Genomic DNA, 19,870 nt, shown 5'->3' with positions numbered 1-19,870 from the left:
ATCATGAAATCTATTCTTGGTAGCCATAGTAACATCAATAGGGTTGATTTTGGTCTGTCTTTATGGAACTACATACTGCGTCCTGCACTTGAATATGTTGGTGAATTACATATTAAGTCAAACTGATATGGAGTACTAGTGTTTTGAAAAATGCAACGTACAGTGGGAAAATTCATATTAAAAGCATACAGATACACTGTAAATGAAACAATTCTGGGTGACCTTGGTTGGAACACAATGTCAAGTAGATTTAATTTATTCTTTTGCACTTTCTCGCACAAAGAATTTTTAATTCGCTACATTGCAAAAAGTTACAATTGTTAACTGGACACATTTTTATTGAAAGTTAAACCGGCGTACAATAGAGAGGCATATTAGCGAGGAGTCAGTGTAAGTATAGCCACTTTGACTCTTCCCCTAAACCCCCCCACCCCGCAGGCTACGGTACTGCAATAGGAAATCGCCGTCATGATGATGATGATGATGAAGATGATGATGATGATGGTGATGATGACGATGATGATGATGATGATGATGATGATGATGATGATGATGGTGATGAAGAAGAAGAAGAAGTAGAAGATGATGATGATGATGATGATGATGATGATGATGATGATGATGATGTTGTTGTTGTTGTTGTTGTTGTTGTTGTTGTTGTTGTTGATGATGATGGTGATGATGTTGTTGTTGTTGTTTTTGTTGTTGATGATGATGATGATGATGATGATGGTGATGATGAAGATGTTGCTGTTGTTGTTGTTGTTGTTTTTGTTGATGATGATGATGATGATGATGATGATGATGTTAATGATGATGATGATGATCACAGGGGCGTGTATTATTGCTTAGATTTCCGTTTTCTTAGGAAAATATCATACGAATCTTGCTGCTACAAATGTATCAATCTCTATAGTACTACGTATACTCTCTTCCCCTGTACAGGTAGGAATATATAATCAAAAGGTTGTTATATTTAGTCTGTAGACCTGGAAAACAACAATCTATGAAATATTACACGCCCCTGTGATGGTGATGATGGTGATGATTAAAGAGCAGTATATATAGAGACCACCATCATGATGTGATACTTCCCCATACACAACCTAGTCTTGATCAGTCACCTGTTCAATCTTGTGGAAATGTGGTATTGTGGTATGTTCCCTTAATATTATTAAATTGCAACGTGTACCACTAACAGTCCAAATCAAAGTCTCCGTTGACAATAGATGTTCTCTCAACTCCTGCAGATTTTCCTTAATTTTGCAACTTTGAGACTTTTTCCTATCAACTCTTTCACTTTTATTTTTTAACAAATACGCAATATCATGGAAAGCTCTCTTGCCGTACAAATTCTAGATTTGTACGTCCTCTTGTCGTCGAGGGCGGTGTACCACCTGGGTCGATTTATAATTTGATTTATAAACGACAGGCCAGTCCTACCTTGATTCTGTCGCATGGTGGCGTTTATAGTTTAAGGTCATGACCTTTTTATTATTTACTAGCATTTCATTCACAATAAAAAATGGCTGCCTTCGGAACAGGAAGACGGCTGTCGGGAGAAAGTTCGAGGGGACAGACACTTCCATTTCGGTTATCAGATATAAAACAGTACCAAATTACAACAGAACAAATCCCTCGACTTCATGTTGAGGATCCAAGAGTTGAAGAACTGATCAGCGCGGAGGTAAGTCAGTGGCAATACAAATACGAGAGTATGTATTCGTTCGATCGCAGCAACGTCACGCATGTACGCATGCAGATACCGGTTTTATGGCCCTGTGATGCTTATTGCCTACGTGCCAGACGTGACACGATATAAAGTAGGGTAAGCTAATGGGAAAGTCACAGATCGTGCTCCTGTTTTAATGAGAGCTGTTATGTTGACACAGAAACCTTACAAAATTTAAGTAAACACATAAATTTAAAACATGATGCTAAAACACAGACAATGAAATCCTTTTCTTGTATATCATAACGAAAACAGTCCTTAAAGTAAAATGGACAAGGAATAAACCGAACGATTTCGAATTAAAAGAGATGGGCAATTTTTTTTCTCTTCAAGTCAAAACTACATACATGTACGTAGCAATTTGATAAATTATATAACTTATAAATGAGAAAGTCTAGTGTAGTGATATCAAAATATGGTGATGAAAATCAAATTTTGAAATATTACGTTTCCATCGTTACTGATATGATAAAGAAGACGAAAACGACCATGGAAGCCATCGTGATGCATAGTTCTTAAAGGCCAGGACTTCAGTCCCAGATTCTTGCTTTCTTATCAGTGCAGCCATAACGATTGCACAGGATCGTTGTTGTGGACCATCTTTTTCTATAAGCTCAACTGGAAAACTTTTTCATAGAAAATTTTTAATTGTAATCTGATTCGAGTGTTTAAAGACAAAAATTCTGTGAGGTATTTGTGGCATATTTATCTCTGTTTTCCCTTAAAAATTACTGCAAACCTTCAAAAATTTTATGGATTTTTCCATTATTTTCATTTTTCTGTCAGTCAACGCTAAACTATTAGTAAACTGGTCTACATTTTGTAATCGTTTGCCAGATAGAGTAAAAATGAAAACAAACTATTAATGACAGAGACGTGTAAAGTATCCGTGATAAATTATAGACCATGTCAGGATTTAATGTTTGGATGTGAACAACTGTTGTCTGACAGAGCTGTAGAGAAACTTTGTCCAGAACAAAAGAATGGCCGTATCTTGTCCTTCTGACTGTGCTGATAAGATGAAACTAATGTGAGAACCTGGGATTGAATTATGAGCCTTTAAAGACCTAGTTTGGATTAAGATTAAAACAATTGACCGATTTATAGAAGTAGTTGGTCAAAAGAATAATGCTATGTTTATCCTGTAGCTACACTGAGAATATGGGATGCAGACACTGGCTTTTATTAGTACAATGCTTCAAATAGTAACAAAACCAATTCTGAATGAATTCAGTGAAAGGCTCACTTTGAAAAATGATTAAACATTAGGTGTGAAAACAGTTATCTGACAAAGCTATAGAAAAAAGATGGCCCAGAACAAGAGAATAATCCGATGTAATCCTCATGGTTCCACTGATAGATAACACTAATGTGAGAACCTGGGACTGAAACCCTGGCCTTTGAAACCAGTTTCTGTCGGCATTAGAAAACTAGGCAATGGAATTGAATTGTCTCTCCTAATACATCCATGAATTAACAAACCAACTTACTTTGAATCGGTTTAAAAACTTTCCTCCAGTTCAACTGAATCTGTTTGAAATCGATATGTGGGGATAGGAGAGTTTTATTTTGATTTTGATCCAATTTCATGATTCTGCATAGAAACAGGACTTATATTTGTCATTTTTACCAGACTGCCGTTAGATAGAGTTCACGACCTTTCTAATTACAGAGGTTATGTTGTTGTTTGAAAATATACATGAAATATATATATTATGTGGTTAAAACATTGATACTTTTCAAACCTCAGTAACTACAGTATCTAGTTTAAACTGGTTGTATTTATATGCATCACATTTAGGTATATATTTTAAAGTTGATTATATGATATTCGTGATTGTTCAAAAGACAAGTGATAATTTGGTAGCCATGCCATGGAAACTGCTGACAAGGAAAAAATGTGTGATTGCGACCTTTGGAACCACAATGTTGTGGTAAATTTTAACTATTGTGACAGTTGTGAATTCGTCAAAGATTTATAAATGTTGTGCCACGTTACTGATATGCGCTATTCATTCTATTTTTGTGAATGAGTGCATGTAGTTTCCTAGTAATTTTGAAAACAGGTATATAAATTTGGTATCATAACAATGAGTACATTGAAACAAGAAACAACACAACATTTGATAATCAAACTAACGAAAAAATCCCAGAAAAAGTCAAACTTGGAGAAATATAAAAAATGTGAAATATACAGTAAATTTAAAATGATACTCATAAAAAATGGATTGATATGTTGCAATCATTTCACATTTCCTGACTAAGGCATGAACAAATAATTGTGGGTTTCTGATAACAGGGCCTCAGAAAATAGCATCGGTAGGTTGGAATTTTAGTTTACTTTATTTTATTTTATTGTATCTTTTTGTGATATTTTGATATTTATTGTATCTTTTGGGGTGATAAGATTAAAAATTTTTTCGTGACATGATGATCCTGTCAGTGATATGCAAATTAGGTCTAAAATGTGTCTTTTTGGTTAAAAATGTGTAATTCCAAAACTGCTGACCAGATTGGGCTGAAATTTAATGGGGATGCATCTGGGGATGTGTAGATGAAGGTGTATTCACAACAAACATGATGATCCCATCAGTGATATGCAACAAAAAATTTACATAATTAACCCAGCGATGAAGATACTGCCCATACCAACAGTAAAATTACCGTGTACATAACATTAAAAAAAACCCATAAACTCTACAGTTGTGCTACAGCGCCATTGATTGATGCCATTTTAAATTTAATTTTTTTTTATTGCTTTGTTTTTATCATTTTGTGGAGTAAAAGAAATAGGGTTGATCAGGTCATATGAAACATAAAACTAAAAAGGGCCACCGTGATGAAACCATCAATATTCTACAGTTATTCTACAATATGCTACTTCACTCAATTGTGACTCACAATATAAACATTGAAATGTCAGTGAGGGAAGCAGTGAAAATTTTGATTGGCCAGCCAGGCTTTCTTGTTAGGCTGCCTGGCACGGCTATTGTTTACATTTGAATTGTATAAATGCAAAAAGAAGAAGTGATATTTGTTTAAGCCGTAGTAGATTTGCCATTTTGTATGTTATTTCAGTAGATCTGAATAATATTAATAATATGACAGAAGTGGATGACGCATGAGTGCAAGTGTGGTGTATTTGCGTGAGTGCTTGCCGTGTTCTCTACGGCAATACTTTCACAAGCATAGTGAATGAAAGTGCAGCAGAAAACACTGCAAGTACGAGTGCAAATACCCCTGAGCACGCCACACTGGCACTTACACAGTATGGGGTTCTGGTATAATAATATATGTTTGTCCAAAACAACAAATATTTGTAAAAATGACACTATGCGATCATGTGCTTTTGTGTAGAACAAATGATCGCTTCTTCATTTGCATATCATTTGCATGCAGGTATGCAGTAATGTTTTCGGTATTGCACTGCTGTACAAATACCACTAGTATGTGTGTACCCCGATGCAAGTAATCTCTAGTACATATATGTAATAATGTATCATTTTGTACTTGCTGAAAGTCTCTGCTATCAAGACATGTAACAAGTCTCTGAGTCTTACAGGGCTTAGCACCCTTACATGCTTATTGATAACACTAAGTAACTAGGTGTGACATGTCAAACCAGCACTCACTAAATGTTGATGTTAGGCCCAATTAAAAAAAAAAAAAAAATTTGGCCCAGCGTCCGCCACTATAAATATTCCTGAAGTTTATTTTAAGACATTATTTTCTGTGATACTCCTCAGACGGACATAAGATGGAAGTTCTCCAAGTTGTGTTTGGCTATTGGGATCAATGTTTATTACCCCGTAAGCAGTGCACCCAACTCGCCTAATTTAATTTTATGACTGGCTAGGCAACGACAAAGAAAACATCTATTGCAATCTGTGTAAGATATAAATAGTGTCACTTCACCCGAGTCATATGCACATTGAATATTGATGAGTTGCCTTACGTTGTGTTGCCTAGTACATTTACATAATTTCCACACATGACTTGATTTGGGTATTTGTTCCATACTCATGAATATGCAGTGTTCAACCATTTCATATTTGTGAGGCTAGCCCCATGAGGCAACGTGTAGTCGCTAATAAGGGCTGTCTGAACAGTGGATGGCTAATAATTTTCACTTCGTCCTTTTCGGCAATTGTGTGATGGAAGTGATGTAAAATCATGAAATGACTCTCTTCAACTCAAAATTTACGAAACTACATCTTTATTTATTTCCTGGAGTGGCATTCCCCTTGAAATAATATGGACCATAAAGTTGCGGGCCAAGATGGCAGAGCATTCCACAATTGTGGAGGACATGTTGAGAATACCCTATCATAATAAACAGTATTATTGAGTGACTGAGTTAGAGATAAATTTTGCTCCTTGAGTTCCTGCGTAGTTCACAGCTGGTGTTATTAGGCTGCGATAGCAACTCACCAAGATAGCTTGGGGCAAAATCATCTAGGAGTTGTACTGGTAGCCATTGCAGCTGTTGATGTGCATTTTTCTATAATTGTTTTACATGTATGATGTCATTATTAACAATAACAACAAATTCAAAAATAAACAAGAATAAACAACAACAGCTGAAAAACACAGGAGTGAAAATAATGAGTGGTCTGTATTTATGTATAGAGTGAGTTTCAGCTCTCTGTGACAGATGTTGGTACAACTGTAAATATATCAATTAGAAATAAAGATTGCTTCTAGCGAATGTTAATTATCTATATATTAAAAAATCCTATACTCCATAATTCTTCACTCTTAAACAGAGGCATTGGGACAACCCAGAAATATTGTTAATCAGCTCAACAAAATTTGTTAAATTTTCTGGCTATTTTGTAGATTTTGATATCATTTTATATTGATTACATTTACTATTTTCAAATAAAAATTTGCTATTTTCAATTATTAAAAAATTTGCTGTTTTCAATTATTAATTTGTATACTGATAAATATATGAACGATATAGGTACTAATTGGATTGCTAAAACTGTACTAGCTGTATTAAACTGGAGTGTTATTTTCATATTTTCATAATATAGTCATTGTAAATTGCTAAAATACCAATAATTAGACATGGTACATCGTAAGTAGAGTACTATTCCATCTATGATTTATAAATAGTCTACAGGTTTAGTGATAAGTTGAAATCAGGATTCACTTGGGAGCTGATTTTTGGGTGCGGACCCAAAAATCAATGTGATTGGATTTATTGAATTATTGTACCATGTTATGTGTATAACTATAAAGAAATATTTACCCACAAATGATTGAATACTTGAATGGGTATACTGTCACTTCTCACAAATAATGGCTTGTTCATAATATCGTTATTACTAGTAACCATTATTTCTAACCAGAAAAGTATCAAAAAGTGTCCCAAGTTGCAGTTAGTGCAGTTTTACTTAAGAATCACACATTGTGTATATGAGAGTTTCTTATCTCGGAATGATATCCCTATCTCCATAAACTTAGGATTTCTTCATAAACTTAGGAATTGTTTAAATGATGCCGTTTTCAAATGTAAACACAACTCTTTTGCATTTATACCATTTACACCGAGATGCCAAAAACGCACATAAAACACAATGACTTGAAAATGCTGCCAAAAGTGGATCGTTTTTCTCAAAACGATATGTTTCTTTTTGAAAATGAAATCCATGTAAATGGGTGAAGATGGGCTGATTAAAAAATGGAGTTGTGTAAACAACCGAAAATGCAACAATTCGAAAATACTTCAATGAAAAACCCTATCAGTGACGTACTTCTGCACCATTTTTGTTAGACAACTATTTGCACATTTTTAATTTCTTCCGTTGCTGGTGTTTCCATGTAAACGGTCAAAAACGTTTGTTGGCCTATGACGTAAAGACATGAAAATGTATTAAAACGAAAACAATATTATTGATTTATAGCATTTTTATTTGAAATGTTGTAGTGTAAACACAGCCATAGACAAGCATGGCTCAGAGAGGAGTGGGTATCTGATGCAAGATAATAGTTTTTCAGACAGCATTGTCAGGCTGGATAGACACATATTCTCAAAGAAGGTTTCTACTTTCAGTTTAGTTTTGATATAAAGGTATTTAATATCAGAAAAGAGGGAAATTTTTTCAAGTTTACAAAATCTCAAACTCTTTTCATTGCGATAGACTGACGTGTGTTTTCCCAAGTTTTAAAACCATGCTTCTCCAAATCTCATAAATTTTCAATATGGTAGAATTTGTGAAGTTTTCAGTTTTTACAATTTTGAAGGAAAACCAGCTCTCAGTCATTCATGCACGTGATAGATGGACTGTTGGGATTGCTTATAGATATTGGTTACCTTTTGTACTGTTTAAAAAAAACACTGTTAGCTTGTGTAAAAATCTCTCTGCAAGCTCAGTAAGATTATACCTGCCTACTACCATCAAACAATAACAAGTTTATATTGACAACCTTGTTATGCAGTTATACATGCACCACCATTTTGTAAAGTAAAGTCAAAGGTCAGACTAGAGACATCCCACTCCAAGTAATCCATCATCTGTCCAATCACCCGTATCCTACCTGAGGGCATGACCTTACTTGAACAAAAACAGTCATGTATTACATGTATTCTATACAATTAGGGGTTATGTAGGTGTTTAGAAGAGCCGGTATCACAAAGAACCTGAGCTACGTGATGTGAAACTTTTAACACATAATCATTTAATACATAACTGTGAAATGCAGTGCCAGTCAGATATGGCCTACGTGTAGATTCACAGGGAGAACATACATAAATCTGATTTATGCAGATGAAGAGATCTCATTCATTACATATGTGTGACTCTCCCCAGGTAGAAGGTACCACCTAGTGTAATCGGAAAACAAAGAAATACATTCATATTAGCCAGATGGCTGTTATTGTAAATGGAATCAAAGAAATACATTCATATTAACAAGATGGCCGTATGTCAAACACACGTTACTTTTTGAATAAAGCTTTATATTTTCTTTTGCAGATGAAGAAATTTCAGTATTTTTTCTGCATGTAGTTTTATACACTAGCCATAGAGTAGTGAGTTCCACCCTACAATTTCTGAAAAAAAAAAAATGAACCCAATTTGCTCAACAATATTATTTTGCAAAATAACTTTGTCATCATCAGTGAATCTTGTTAAATTCATATACCCAATCCTAAATAATTGCAGATGAAACTAGTTTTCGTCATGATTTATTTTTGCATTTGTAGTTTCAGGGTCTTAACATTTATTTGCACTATCAAGATGATTAAAAATATGAACTTATGTTGGAAATGATTATTTTCAAGATTAAAGCCAATGTTTACAGACAAAATTCAGATTTCACATATCAGGACCGCACAGTGGTATCAGTAGATGAACTCAGATGGGTTTGAAATTATGAAGGGTGTAGGTAATTTTAAAAGTGGTCAGTGAAATATGAAAACTAGGTGGTGATATCCATGATTGAGATTTATAAATCTGCCCAATTATGGAAATATACTGGTTGAAACAAAGAATATTTTAACAAAAACCTGAAAAAAGGAGCCAGCAAAAAAATTGGGGTGTAGCCAGTTTTGCTGTCTACTGGCCCTTGTCTAAGTTCCTGTTCAGGGACAATATTTTCATCAAACTTTGAGAAAAAGATGCAAAATTAGTTTAAAATTCAAACTGTTTTTATACTCATTTGTATATTGAATTTGTAAAGTTGTGATTATAGTTTGTGTTATCTTCTTTTTTGAAAATTTAAAGATGAAAATATGGAGACTCTGAGTATTGAAATTCCAAAAGCTGTATGATTGATACCACATAGTGAATTGGTATTTTGCAAACCAGCCATAATCTATATGTGGACACTGTGTGGCCAACCTTGATAATTTGATGATATTCCAAATATTTGTCTGTTTTTTCAGCCAAGCAAAATATGAGTGACCTAAGTGGCCTTGTCACAAGATGATAAAGAGAAGTCATGACAAATGCTTGCCCTCATCTCATAAATATTTTCCAGTTGAACACCTTTGTTATAAAGCATGATTTTTGAATGCTTCGGAAATAAACCGTTTAAGTTTGGCTGTTACGTTGTCCAAGAAAACTCTTAGAAACATATAACCCATTCTCAGTTAAAATTAAGAAAAAAATTCAGGGGTCTTGTAACTACAAATTTTTAAAATAGAGGTCAGAATGTTACCATTTGAAATTAAATTTTAGAATTCAATATGGCGTCCAAATATTTTGTTTAACTCTATGGGAAATAAAAGGATGTCAAATTCTGTAAAAACAAAAGGTAGATGCCAAATTACTTAAAAAAGAACAGAAGTAATTAATCTTCCATATGGCTAAGTTTGGAGAGAATTAACACTTCCAAATCGAAGTATGAACAATGAATTACTGAAATATATTGATAAATTACTAAAGTATAGAGGTTTTAGTCTAAATACAAAACTTAGTAAGGTCAGATCAAAGATGTGCCGTAATTGGGTGCGTCATTACTGATAACTTCAGTGATAACAAATTTCAAATTTGGCACCTCTTGCAGTTACCGAGGTTTGTTGTCTATTAAATACGTCACTCAGTAAGTCTACCCATGATGATATCGGGATCAGTAGACAGTGTTTGTTTGTAACATTGAATACTGCATGACCGTTCCGTGGCATGATCAAAGTAAACTGTTATTCAACTTTACAGCTGAGTATACGTAGACAGTGTTGTGACTACTATAGCTGTCAGTGCACCAGGGTTAGTTAGTAATGTATCAATATGTTGTAGTACTTCATCGTTAATACTTTAGTAAGGCCTAAAAAGTTTGGTTCCCGTTACCCGACCCCACCTAGTTTTTCACTGCCAACCCTCAACTTATTTTTACATGATATTCAAGAAAAAAGATAATTAAATCGCGAAAATTATGAAGTCTCACAAGAAACAGTGGATGTGAAACTGACATCAACTTAAAAAGACAATATAAAACTGTTCTTCCAATCTGTAATGGCTGTACGTCTGATGAGAAGAAACCAATAACACAGAGACCATATGGAAAACAACGGAAAACATATCTACCTGAAGTAGACACTCATGTATGAAAAAAAAAAAATAAATAAATAAAATAAAATAAAAAATCTACCAACCCCACCTATTCTAAAATTGAGCGTAATTGGAACCACACAATTCTTTTCCTTAGGCATAAACCCTTTTTGATTTTTCAGCGAAATTTGTCTGTTGTACGGGTAGATGTGGTTTTAACCAAACAGTTTTGATTGATTTTTTTTGACAGGAACCTGTTGTAATAACTGGAACACAGCTAGCAGAAACAGCACTGAAATGGGACTTAGAATATCTGAAGCAAAACATGGCAGACACTTTATTTAATGTCTATGTAGCAAAGTCATCCAAGTTTATGTATTTTGATGAAAAAAAGGCAAAGTTTTGTAAAGATTTTCAACCCCCTAGCAGGAGGGTGGAGATGAAAATGACAGAGTTTTATGATCAACTGAAAACAGCATCACCAGACTCAGAAAGGTAAGATTTTCTATTCACATACTTTTATTCAAATACCTGCTGCAACTGGTAGACATCATGCACTTTTTACAGTGTTTTTTTAGTCTATCCCTGAAGAAGGTCTCTTGTGTGAGACCAAATCATCGGTGTATTAAATTCTCATAAAGAATTTTTTTTTTCGGAAACTGGAGCTTGTTCTCATCCATACCCACTACTATTTCCATTCTGTTTATTATTTTATACATTTTAAAATTGTTTTTCAGTGAAAATTTTGTGTAAAATTCAAGTGATTGTGTCTATGAAGGACAAATACAAAACTTGTAAAAAACTGGATGGCTCAAGAAAACTGAGACTATAAGATACGTCGTGTTGCTCCACCCTCACTGGCCTCCTTTCTTCGATGACTGATGTGTGAGGGCGCCTTGTCATGGCGTACCTTACAGACTAAACAAACCTCACTCAAAAGGTTTCATAAAACTTTGACTAGCTTTGAGGTTTACATGAATGCAAGTATTCATATTGAATTGTTTGAAATGTGTTTTTGTCTAGAGTATATTTACAACAGACTTTGAGCGAGGGAGTCGGTTCAAGGATAGTGGCAGACTTTCTTGGGTTTAATTGGAATTGGGTAACGCAACAACAGAAAAAACATAATTGGGGGCAGCTCACATCGAATCTTTTATTGATTGGTATGGAAGGTAAGAATAAAATACTTTTCAAAATTTGTCCCATTTGTGTGTGTATATGTAGATGTATGTGTGTGTGTGTATTGTGTGATATGGTGTTTTTTATATATGCTGTGTATATTTTGAAAAAGGGAGAGGGAAAAGCACAAAAGACACAGACAGACAGCCAAATGGACAGACAGACAGATAGACAGACAGACAGATAGACAGACAGGTGGATGGATGGATTGATGGATGGATGGAATGATGGATGGACAGACAGACAGGGAGGCAGGCAGACAGACAGACAGACAGACAGACAAACAGATGGATGGACAGATAGACAGACAGACAAAGAGGACACTGGAGATAGGGGGAAAAATTGGAAGATAATACAAACAGAGATGGACAGTGACTTAAAATGGAGAAAGGAGAAAGGAGGGTAAAAGACTTTGAGAATATCTCTTTAAACCATCCAATGATCTGATGATATCAGGTAATAGATTCTAAGGCAATGCATGACGGATTTTTGCATTAGCGGTTCAAGTGCGGACTTTCCCCGACTTGGTGAGCCAGCAAGTCGGGTGTCATAAAACTTGTTTGCATCTCTAAAACTATTTGCAATGTTACTGATAATGGGTCAGTAAAACTGATAACAACTGATATGACACTAAAGGGCTTCACACTTAGATATTGAGCTTAGCTATCTATCTTCCTTTATGTAAATTGTAATTATTGGAAATAAATATTAAGGTAATCATTTTTTCCCTTTTTTCGTCCCTTGAAGGAAACATTACGCCATCACATTACGATGAACAACAGAACTTTTTTGCTCAAGTGAAAGGATACAAAAGGTGTTTATTGAATCACCCATCACAGTTTGGTTGTTTGTATCCCTACCCTGTTGGACATCCATGTGATAGACAGAGTCAGGTGAGATGTCATATGATTGCATGTATCCTGTAGCAACTATGATTTCTTATTCATACTAGTGAAGTCTATATTAACCAAATGTCGTTGACGCATAGGTACAATAGTTTAGTACATCATCACAGCCAATAGTAGTACTGTAGAAATATCTGTACTAATGTCAATAATTAGTGATGATGTCCAACATTAACATCATTATATTTAACTTCCCACTTTTCAATTTCCTGATATTCATAGTAAATGTCACCGACAGACACTTTTCTGATAAGACAAAAGCCATGGTGATTCCAAATCGATATGAACAAAATGGGTATACCCTAAGTCTTGTTTGCAACATTCACAATTAAATATGTGTTCTTTCTTTGTTATGACCTGATAGGTAGACTTTGATAATCCTGACTTTGAAAAATTTCCAAAATTCCGAGAAGCTCACGCCAGGGAAGCAATAGTTGGACCAGGTGATGTGTTATACATCCCTATGTATTGGTAAGTTAACTTTAATACATCTATCACAGGGAAGCACAACTTTGAACTGCTTGTTTTTAAATTTTTACATTTCCTGAATTTCAGCAATATCTGATAATTTTATTCTGATGTGTGCTCATGGTATTGCCACTTGAGAATCAGTAATGTTGTGATCATTTCCTAATCCTGCCATAGAGGGCAGTGATAAAAAAAATTGTCAGATCAAAGAAATAGAAGGTTGGTCATGAGGAACATAGAATTAAAGGAAAAAAGGAAAAGAAACAAGACAAAAGAAAAAATTGTAGTTTTTATCCATGAAAATGTCTTTAAATTCTAGGTAATAATATTGCAACCTAAGGTTATCTTTAGTGAAAATATTGATCATATTTTAATAAAAATCAACTCTATTTTTACAGGTGGCACCAAATAGAATCCATTCCAAAAGGTGGTGTTACAATATCAGTCAATTTCTGGTTTAAGGTGAGATATAACTACGTTTGTAGTCTGTAATGTTTAACACAACTGAGATTCATCATTGCTATGGACATGTGTATCCTTTGTCTGTCTGTCTGTCTGTCTGTCTGTCTGTCTGTCTGTCTGTCTGTCTGTCTGTGTCTGTCTGTCTCTCGAGAAACCACAGGACCAATTGTGTGTATTTTGTGTTTAGAAAAATATCACCCCGAAAACAGACTTGGCAACCCACAACTTCAAATGCTTTGTTGTCATATTTTGGGATTTTTTTTTTAAATGTTTTTTTCACTTCTGTTTCTCTTTTCAGGGAGGTCCTCCTCCAAAAACAATTACCCATCCCTTGAATGCGCAACAAAAAGTTGCAGTGATGCGAAATATAGAGAAAATGCTAGGTGAAGCTCTGGGAGACCCCGACGAGGTAGGTCATTGGTCATTGGATCTCACATGCACTCATCACATGATTGTCACATGCACTCATCACATGATTGTCAATGAAAATTGTTGAAAATACTAGTAACTAGACGTTGCATATGGTTGATCAGAGGACAATTTTATCCATAAGTAGTACAGCAGCAGATTGAAATCATGATTGCCATTGAAGGCGCTGTTTTTTGGGTGTGGACAAAAATCAATTCAGTTGGATTTATTGTACCACTTTATGTGTACAGCTACAGGTGAGTCAATACTATTTAGGGTGTGTGATAATAGGAGTTAGGCATTGTACCTAACAAAAGAGAAATTTATGTGATGTGAAGTCATGAAATGACTTTCCAGAATCCAGTGGCATTCCCCATCAAACAGTGATAGCCAGGTTACCAATAATCATCATAATAATAATAATAATAATTATAATCTTTATTCATCCAAGTAAATCAGGAAATTTGTTGAATGGTCACCACAGAACACCACCCTAGTGCCCTAGTGTTGAAGCAGTATAGGGGAAACTAGAGTACCCAGAGAAAATCTGAGTTGTTTGGCATGGTCAAACTGAGTAATAAATCTAACATTTGTGACTTTTTGGTTTCCTTCATCAGGTTACTTCTCTTTTGAATACCATGGTTACAGGACGTTATAACTTCAAGACGTCGTTGTCATCATCATCATCATCATCATCATCATCATCATCATCATCGTCATCGTCGCCGTCATGACTGCGTGTAATAAACATTAGAGCTAGCACAGACAACACAAGGGGATAGAATCTCAAGGATAAACCCTACCAGAACCTCATCTGTCCTTTTGACCTTTATGCTGAGATATGACACAACCTCAGGTTGAAGTTCAAAGGTTAACCACTCCAGGAATATACTACTGTGATGGTTTCAAGAGTAGATGTACAAAAGGAACCACATGTGGAATTCTTTTTTGTGGTAATTATTCAGGACAATTTGAACTTTTACTTTTTTTTTCTCAAGTCCCCAAGTCTCACATCAAATTGTTTGCACCCAGCCAGTAGTTATGCTGTTACAGTACTCCCCCTATCCCTGCCACCTGAGTGATAGGGTGAAATCCACACTTGTTCCATGTTTTGTGTATGAGCGCCATCTAGTGGTAGGATTGTGAAATGTGCACTGGTGTCTAGGGCGCTACCTCAAGTTAAAATTCCTGACAACCTCTATTCATCAAATTACTGTGTAAGTATTATTTCAATGTTGCGTTATCATGCAGTTAAATGTAGAATACATAAATTGAATTTGAGACATTGAGAAAAAGAACTCATAAAATAACTCATAATTTCATTCAATATTTTCTGGTAGTTTTTGAGATTGTTGTTCAACAAAAGAAACACAATCCATCTACAGTGACATCATCTGCTATTTTCAGACAAATATTAAAATTTCTTCTGGCTCGACTTTTTTGTAACTTAGACTCAGAACTTTGACAGCAGAAAAAGACCTGAACTGACAATTTCCAGTCAGTAGACAGGAGTAGGCACATCTTCATCCCCTCCATCTCCCTGGCCTGCCAGACCTCCCTCATAGACTTGCCAATTGACACTGCACAAAGAAGTGGAGCATATCTTCAACACCCCTCCCCCTCCCTGGCCTGCCAGACCTCCTTTGTAGACTCTCCAATTGACACTGCACCAGCACTTTTTATTTTAGAGTGTACATGTCTGTACTTATGATCATTCACCACAATTTGCATGTCTTTATGTTTAAAAAACAATTTTGACAATTGAAGGCAATCAAAGACAGATTTTTCTTCTGAATTGAATTTTTCATATACAGCATTTATAATATTTATAGTGATTGACAAAGCAAGGAATTATTACCTTGTGTTTTCACATCTCTATTTTCATGATGTTTATATCAATAAATTAGCTTTTTCTTCTTCATTGTGTGCTGGGTGTATAGACAATCTTTAAAAAAAACAACAACAAAAGCACTGGGTCTTTGTCTGGATGAAGATGCTAACACAGATCGGTAATATATATAATTCTCCAACATTTTCAAACACATTTTGGGGGGAGAATTAGTTATAAAGTACCAATATTTGTAGAGAGACAAAATACAACATAATTTGGAAAGACAAATAAGTACAAGTATATCCTAAGTGTGACAGCTGTTGGCAACAAAATGACCAAATGTTGGTCACATGTTAGTCATGTGATGTCACATGACAAGGAATTTCAGTATTGTGAATTTCTGTTATATGTACACAATTGTCATGTATCTTTTTTTTTTCTTTTTTTCTTTTTTTTTTTTACAAAAATATGATTTATTTCCTTTTCTTGGAAATTCATTCTATAACTAATAAAATTATTTGAAGCGTATAAGATTTGTGAAAGATAATTTAAAAGACATGTTTTGTCCGGAGCTTACAAAAACTGTAATTTTGGTGCATTTGTGTCACGTTTATTTTTGAAAAGATGTTTTGCTGTGATAGGAGCATTTTGTTACTGCTCTGTAAGACGCTTGTTGTGATTGGTTCATTAGTGTTATGGGGCTTTTGTTTCAGCTAATTATAAAAAGAAATCTTCACTGTATTAGAGGCAGCAATTCTTTGTCTTCAAAGCTGTCTTGAGTAATCAAGGCATTATAATGATATATATCAACTGCCTTGATGGAAAGTCATTTATCAAACTCATATAACTTTAGATTGCTCTCAAATGGTTAACCTGATTGGTGGATCTCATATAACTTTAGATCACCCTCAAACGGTTAACCTGATTGGTGGAACTCATATAACTTGAGATCACCCTCAAACGGTTAACCTGATTGGTGGAACTCATATAAGTTTAGATCGCCCTCAAACGGTTAACCTGATTGGTGGAACTCATATAACTTTAGATTGCTCTCAAACGGTTAACCTGATTGGCTGCCACCAACAACTCAATGTCCATGGTAGAAAAGCAGTCATCATTGATAGTATAAAAGGAACTCTGTGATTGGTTAATTGCTGCTGGCTAATGACAGGTTTGAACCGGTTGAGGGCGATCTAAGCTATATGAGTTTCAATGACTTTCAAGGCAGTTGACAGAGAGATAGATACTGTAGTCATACTGCCTTATTTTTTTCAAAATACTTCAACTAGTCACAACAGTTGTTTAGCTTTTGAATGAACTTGTCTTTGGTACAGTGCTGTTGTTTTGATGTTTATGTGTCGTTTATTCTTTGTTTTAAAAAGTATTGTAGCATTTTTAGTTTTCCTCCGGTGTCGTCTACCAGTTAAATATGTCCTGTGAACTTGCTATCTATTTTATGCAAATTGTGATAATTATGGCCAGTGTCATGAATATCCATGAGTTTACCATGGCTCAGCCAATGAAACCCAAATTTGTTATCATCACTGACCAATCATTGCCAAGCTGTATTTACTGATCATATTTGACATGAGCATTCTTTGTAGCAAATCATATACCAAAAATGTATCATGAAGGTAATTTTTATATTCAAATGAAAAATATTGCTTTAAAATGAGACCCAATGATATGAATTCAAACACTGCTAATGATGAGTTTGAATGTACAAAAATGTTCTTAAAAGAACAAAGATGAAGACTTTGTTGGATAGTGAACAATGTTTCAAACAAAACATATACTGATTGGTTGACAGGTTATGCATTGAAACCAATATAAAGTGTGTTATGATTGGTTTACAGGTTATGCATTAACGAATGTAAAGTGTGTTCTGATTGGTTTACAGATGTGCATTTAAACCAATATAAAGTGTGTTCTGATTGGTTGACAGGTTTTGCACTCAAACCAATATAAGGTGTGTTCTGATTGGTTAAGAGATTCAAATATCAAGTTAATTAGATAGGGAAACATGAAAAATGCACAGTAAAGTTATTGATACTGTGTGAATATTATCTCTCAGGAGCTTAATATCAGCCAGAAATGATGTTGTTTTTTTTCATTTCAGTGTACTTATAAAAGTACAAAATATAGATTCTGATTTGATTGAAATATAGATTTTCCCTTTCAATTATTTATAGTGACTTTAATAAGAAAATGTAGACATATTTGATAATTTATAAGCGGCCATGGCTTTATCTGGAAATTTTTTTATTGTGTATTTTACAAACATGCTTATGAAGCTGATATGAAGATGTTTTTTTCACAGCCTTGTTTTTTGCCTCCAACTGTAAGAATGATAAAGAATGGAATTCACAGTCTGTAAGTTGTGTACCTTGCATTGTTTGTATGGTTGTTAAGTGACACACGGTATACATCAGTTGCAATTACAGGGGGATGGTGGTGGTGGAATTCCGCTAACGTTATTTGCGATATACATGTGCATAGCTACATTTAATCGATGTGTCCCATAAAAATATGTGGTTATACATGTTATTGATGCTACAAATCACCATATATAATCAGATTGCAGTTCCATTATACACAGTACGTATGAGCACCTGAAGGTCTCTAAGATAGCAAAGTGACTTTACCGTCTGCAATGCCACAATACCAATGTTAAAAACATTACAATTTTTATATGACATGCAAAACTTACATTAATTTTAGCTTCTTGAAATTGTGAAGTTATTACCTAAAAGGCTATGAATAACTTAAATACAGCCAAAAAACTCCAGATCTGCTAGGAGGAGACCACCTAGGACTCCCTCATCCCCAGATGAATGGGAGATACTCATTCAACCAACAATCAGATGCACCAACGTTTTATTGTCATGATTTTATCAAACTTATCTTGAACACTTTATCCCTATGTATAAAGATTAATTGCTAATTAATTATAGATGGTACTGTCAATCACAACTGTGAAATTATTGCTTACTGTCAACTAAAAATTGCCTAAACAGACTTTTAAAGTAAAGAAACTCTCGCCAATGAGAGGTGGACATATCCCTGTCTCAAGATCTCTTCCACCCCTCTTAAGATGCTATTAATCTTCAAAAAAATATTTAAACATTGTTTAGATGCTAATTACATGTTGGTGCTGTCTTGTAAAGCTTGGAAATTATTGCCTGAACAGCCCAAAAACGTCCAGAGCTTCAAGCGGGAGACCACTAGAACCCCCCATAGATGTACATATTCCCATCCTAGCCCCCCCCCCCCCCCCCCATCTTTTACTGGCAAAGATGATATTAAAAAAATATTTAATTCCTATGTAGTCACTAATCAGGTGATGGTGCTGTCTCATAAGTATATGTGAGACATAGGCAAGTAGTCCATTCTGAGTCACGCTGAAATACCCAGCATGTGAATATGGTATGGAGGGGGGTGGGGTGTTATCTCGTTTTAGAAATTAGTGATAGGGGTTTTATGGGAGGGGGGGGGGGTGTGAATGACTTTGTCAGCCCGATAGAACCCCCTCACCCCACCCCACCCCTGTCCTCAACTCATGTGTACACTTCTCTGGTCTACATATCCAACCCCATACAATGTACATAATGTTAACATTCTAAGGCTTGTCGAACTATGACAAAACTGTATGTTTGATATTGGTGAATTTACACAAGATTTACTGGTGAATGGTGAATTTCATTAATACTTGGTGATCATCAATTGATATCTGGAGACACTGGTGAATGGTGATCTATCTAAGAGGGGTATAAACCCCTCCTCCCTTTAAATGAGAAAAATCACAATTTGTTCCCCCCCAAAATTCCAATATCAGGGTTACATTAAAGAGAAAGAAGACACAATACATTTTTTTTTCAAACTGCTT

At 34.9% G+C, this 19,870-nt stretch overlaps 1 protein-coding gene across 1 annotated transcript; it reads left to right on the top strand.

Annotated features, from left to right (window-relative positions):
• Positions 1-1,525: 1,525 nt before the first annotated feature.
• Positions 1,526-18,311, top strand: LOC144452507 (hypoxia-inducible factor 1-alpha inhibitor-like). Its single transcript, XM_078143608.1, has 8 exons — positions 1,526-1,687; positions 10,982-11,226; positions 11,755-11,903; positions 12,658-12,803; positions 13,180-13,286; positions 13,682-13,745; positions 14,044-14,154; positions 14,771-18,311. The coding sequence occupies exons 1-8, from the start codon at positions 1,526-1,528 to the stop codon at positions 14,885-14,887; spliced, it is 1,101 nt and encodes a 366-aa protein (XP_077999734.1). The 3' UTR covers positions 14,888-18,311.
• Positions 18,312-19,870: the final 1,559 nt, after the last annotated feature.

Source organism: Glandiceps talaboti, chromosome 22, assembly GCF_964340395.1.
Source record: "Glandiceps talaboti chromosome 22, keGlaTala1.1, whole genome shotgun sequence".
Taxonomy (NCBI): Eukaryota; Metazoa; Hemichordata; class Enteropneusta; family Spengelidae; genus Glandiceps; species Glandiceps talaboti.
The sequence above is the reverse complement of the archived record's forward strand: the minus strand, read 5'-3'. Positions and strand labels throughout refer to the sequence as shown.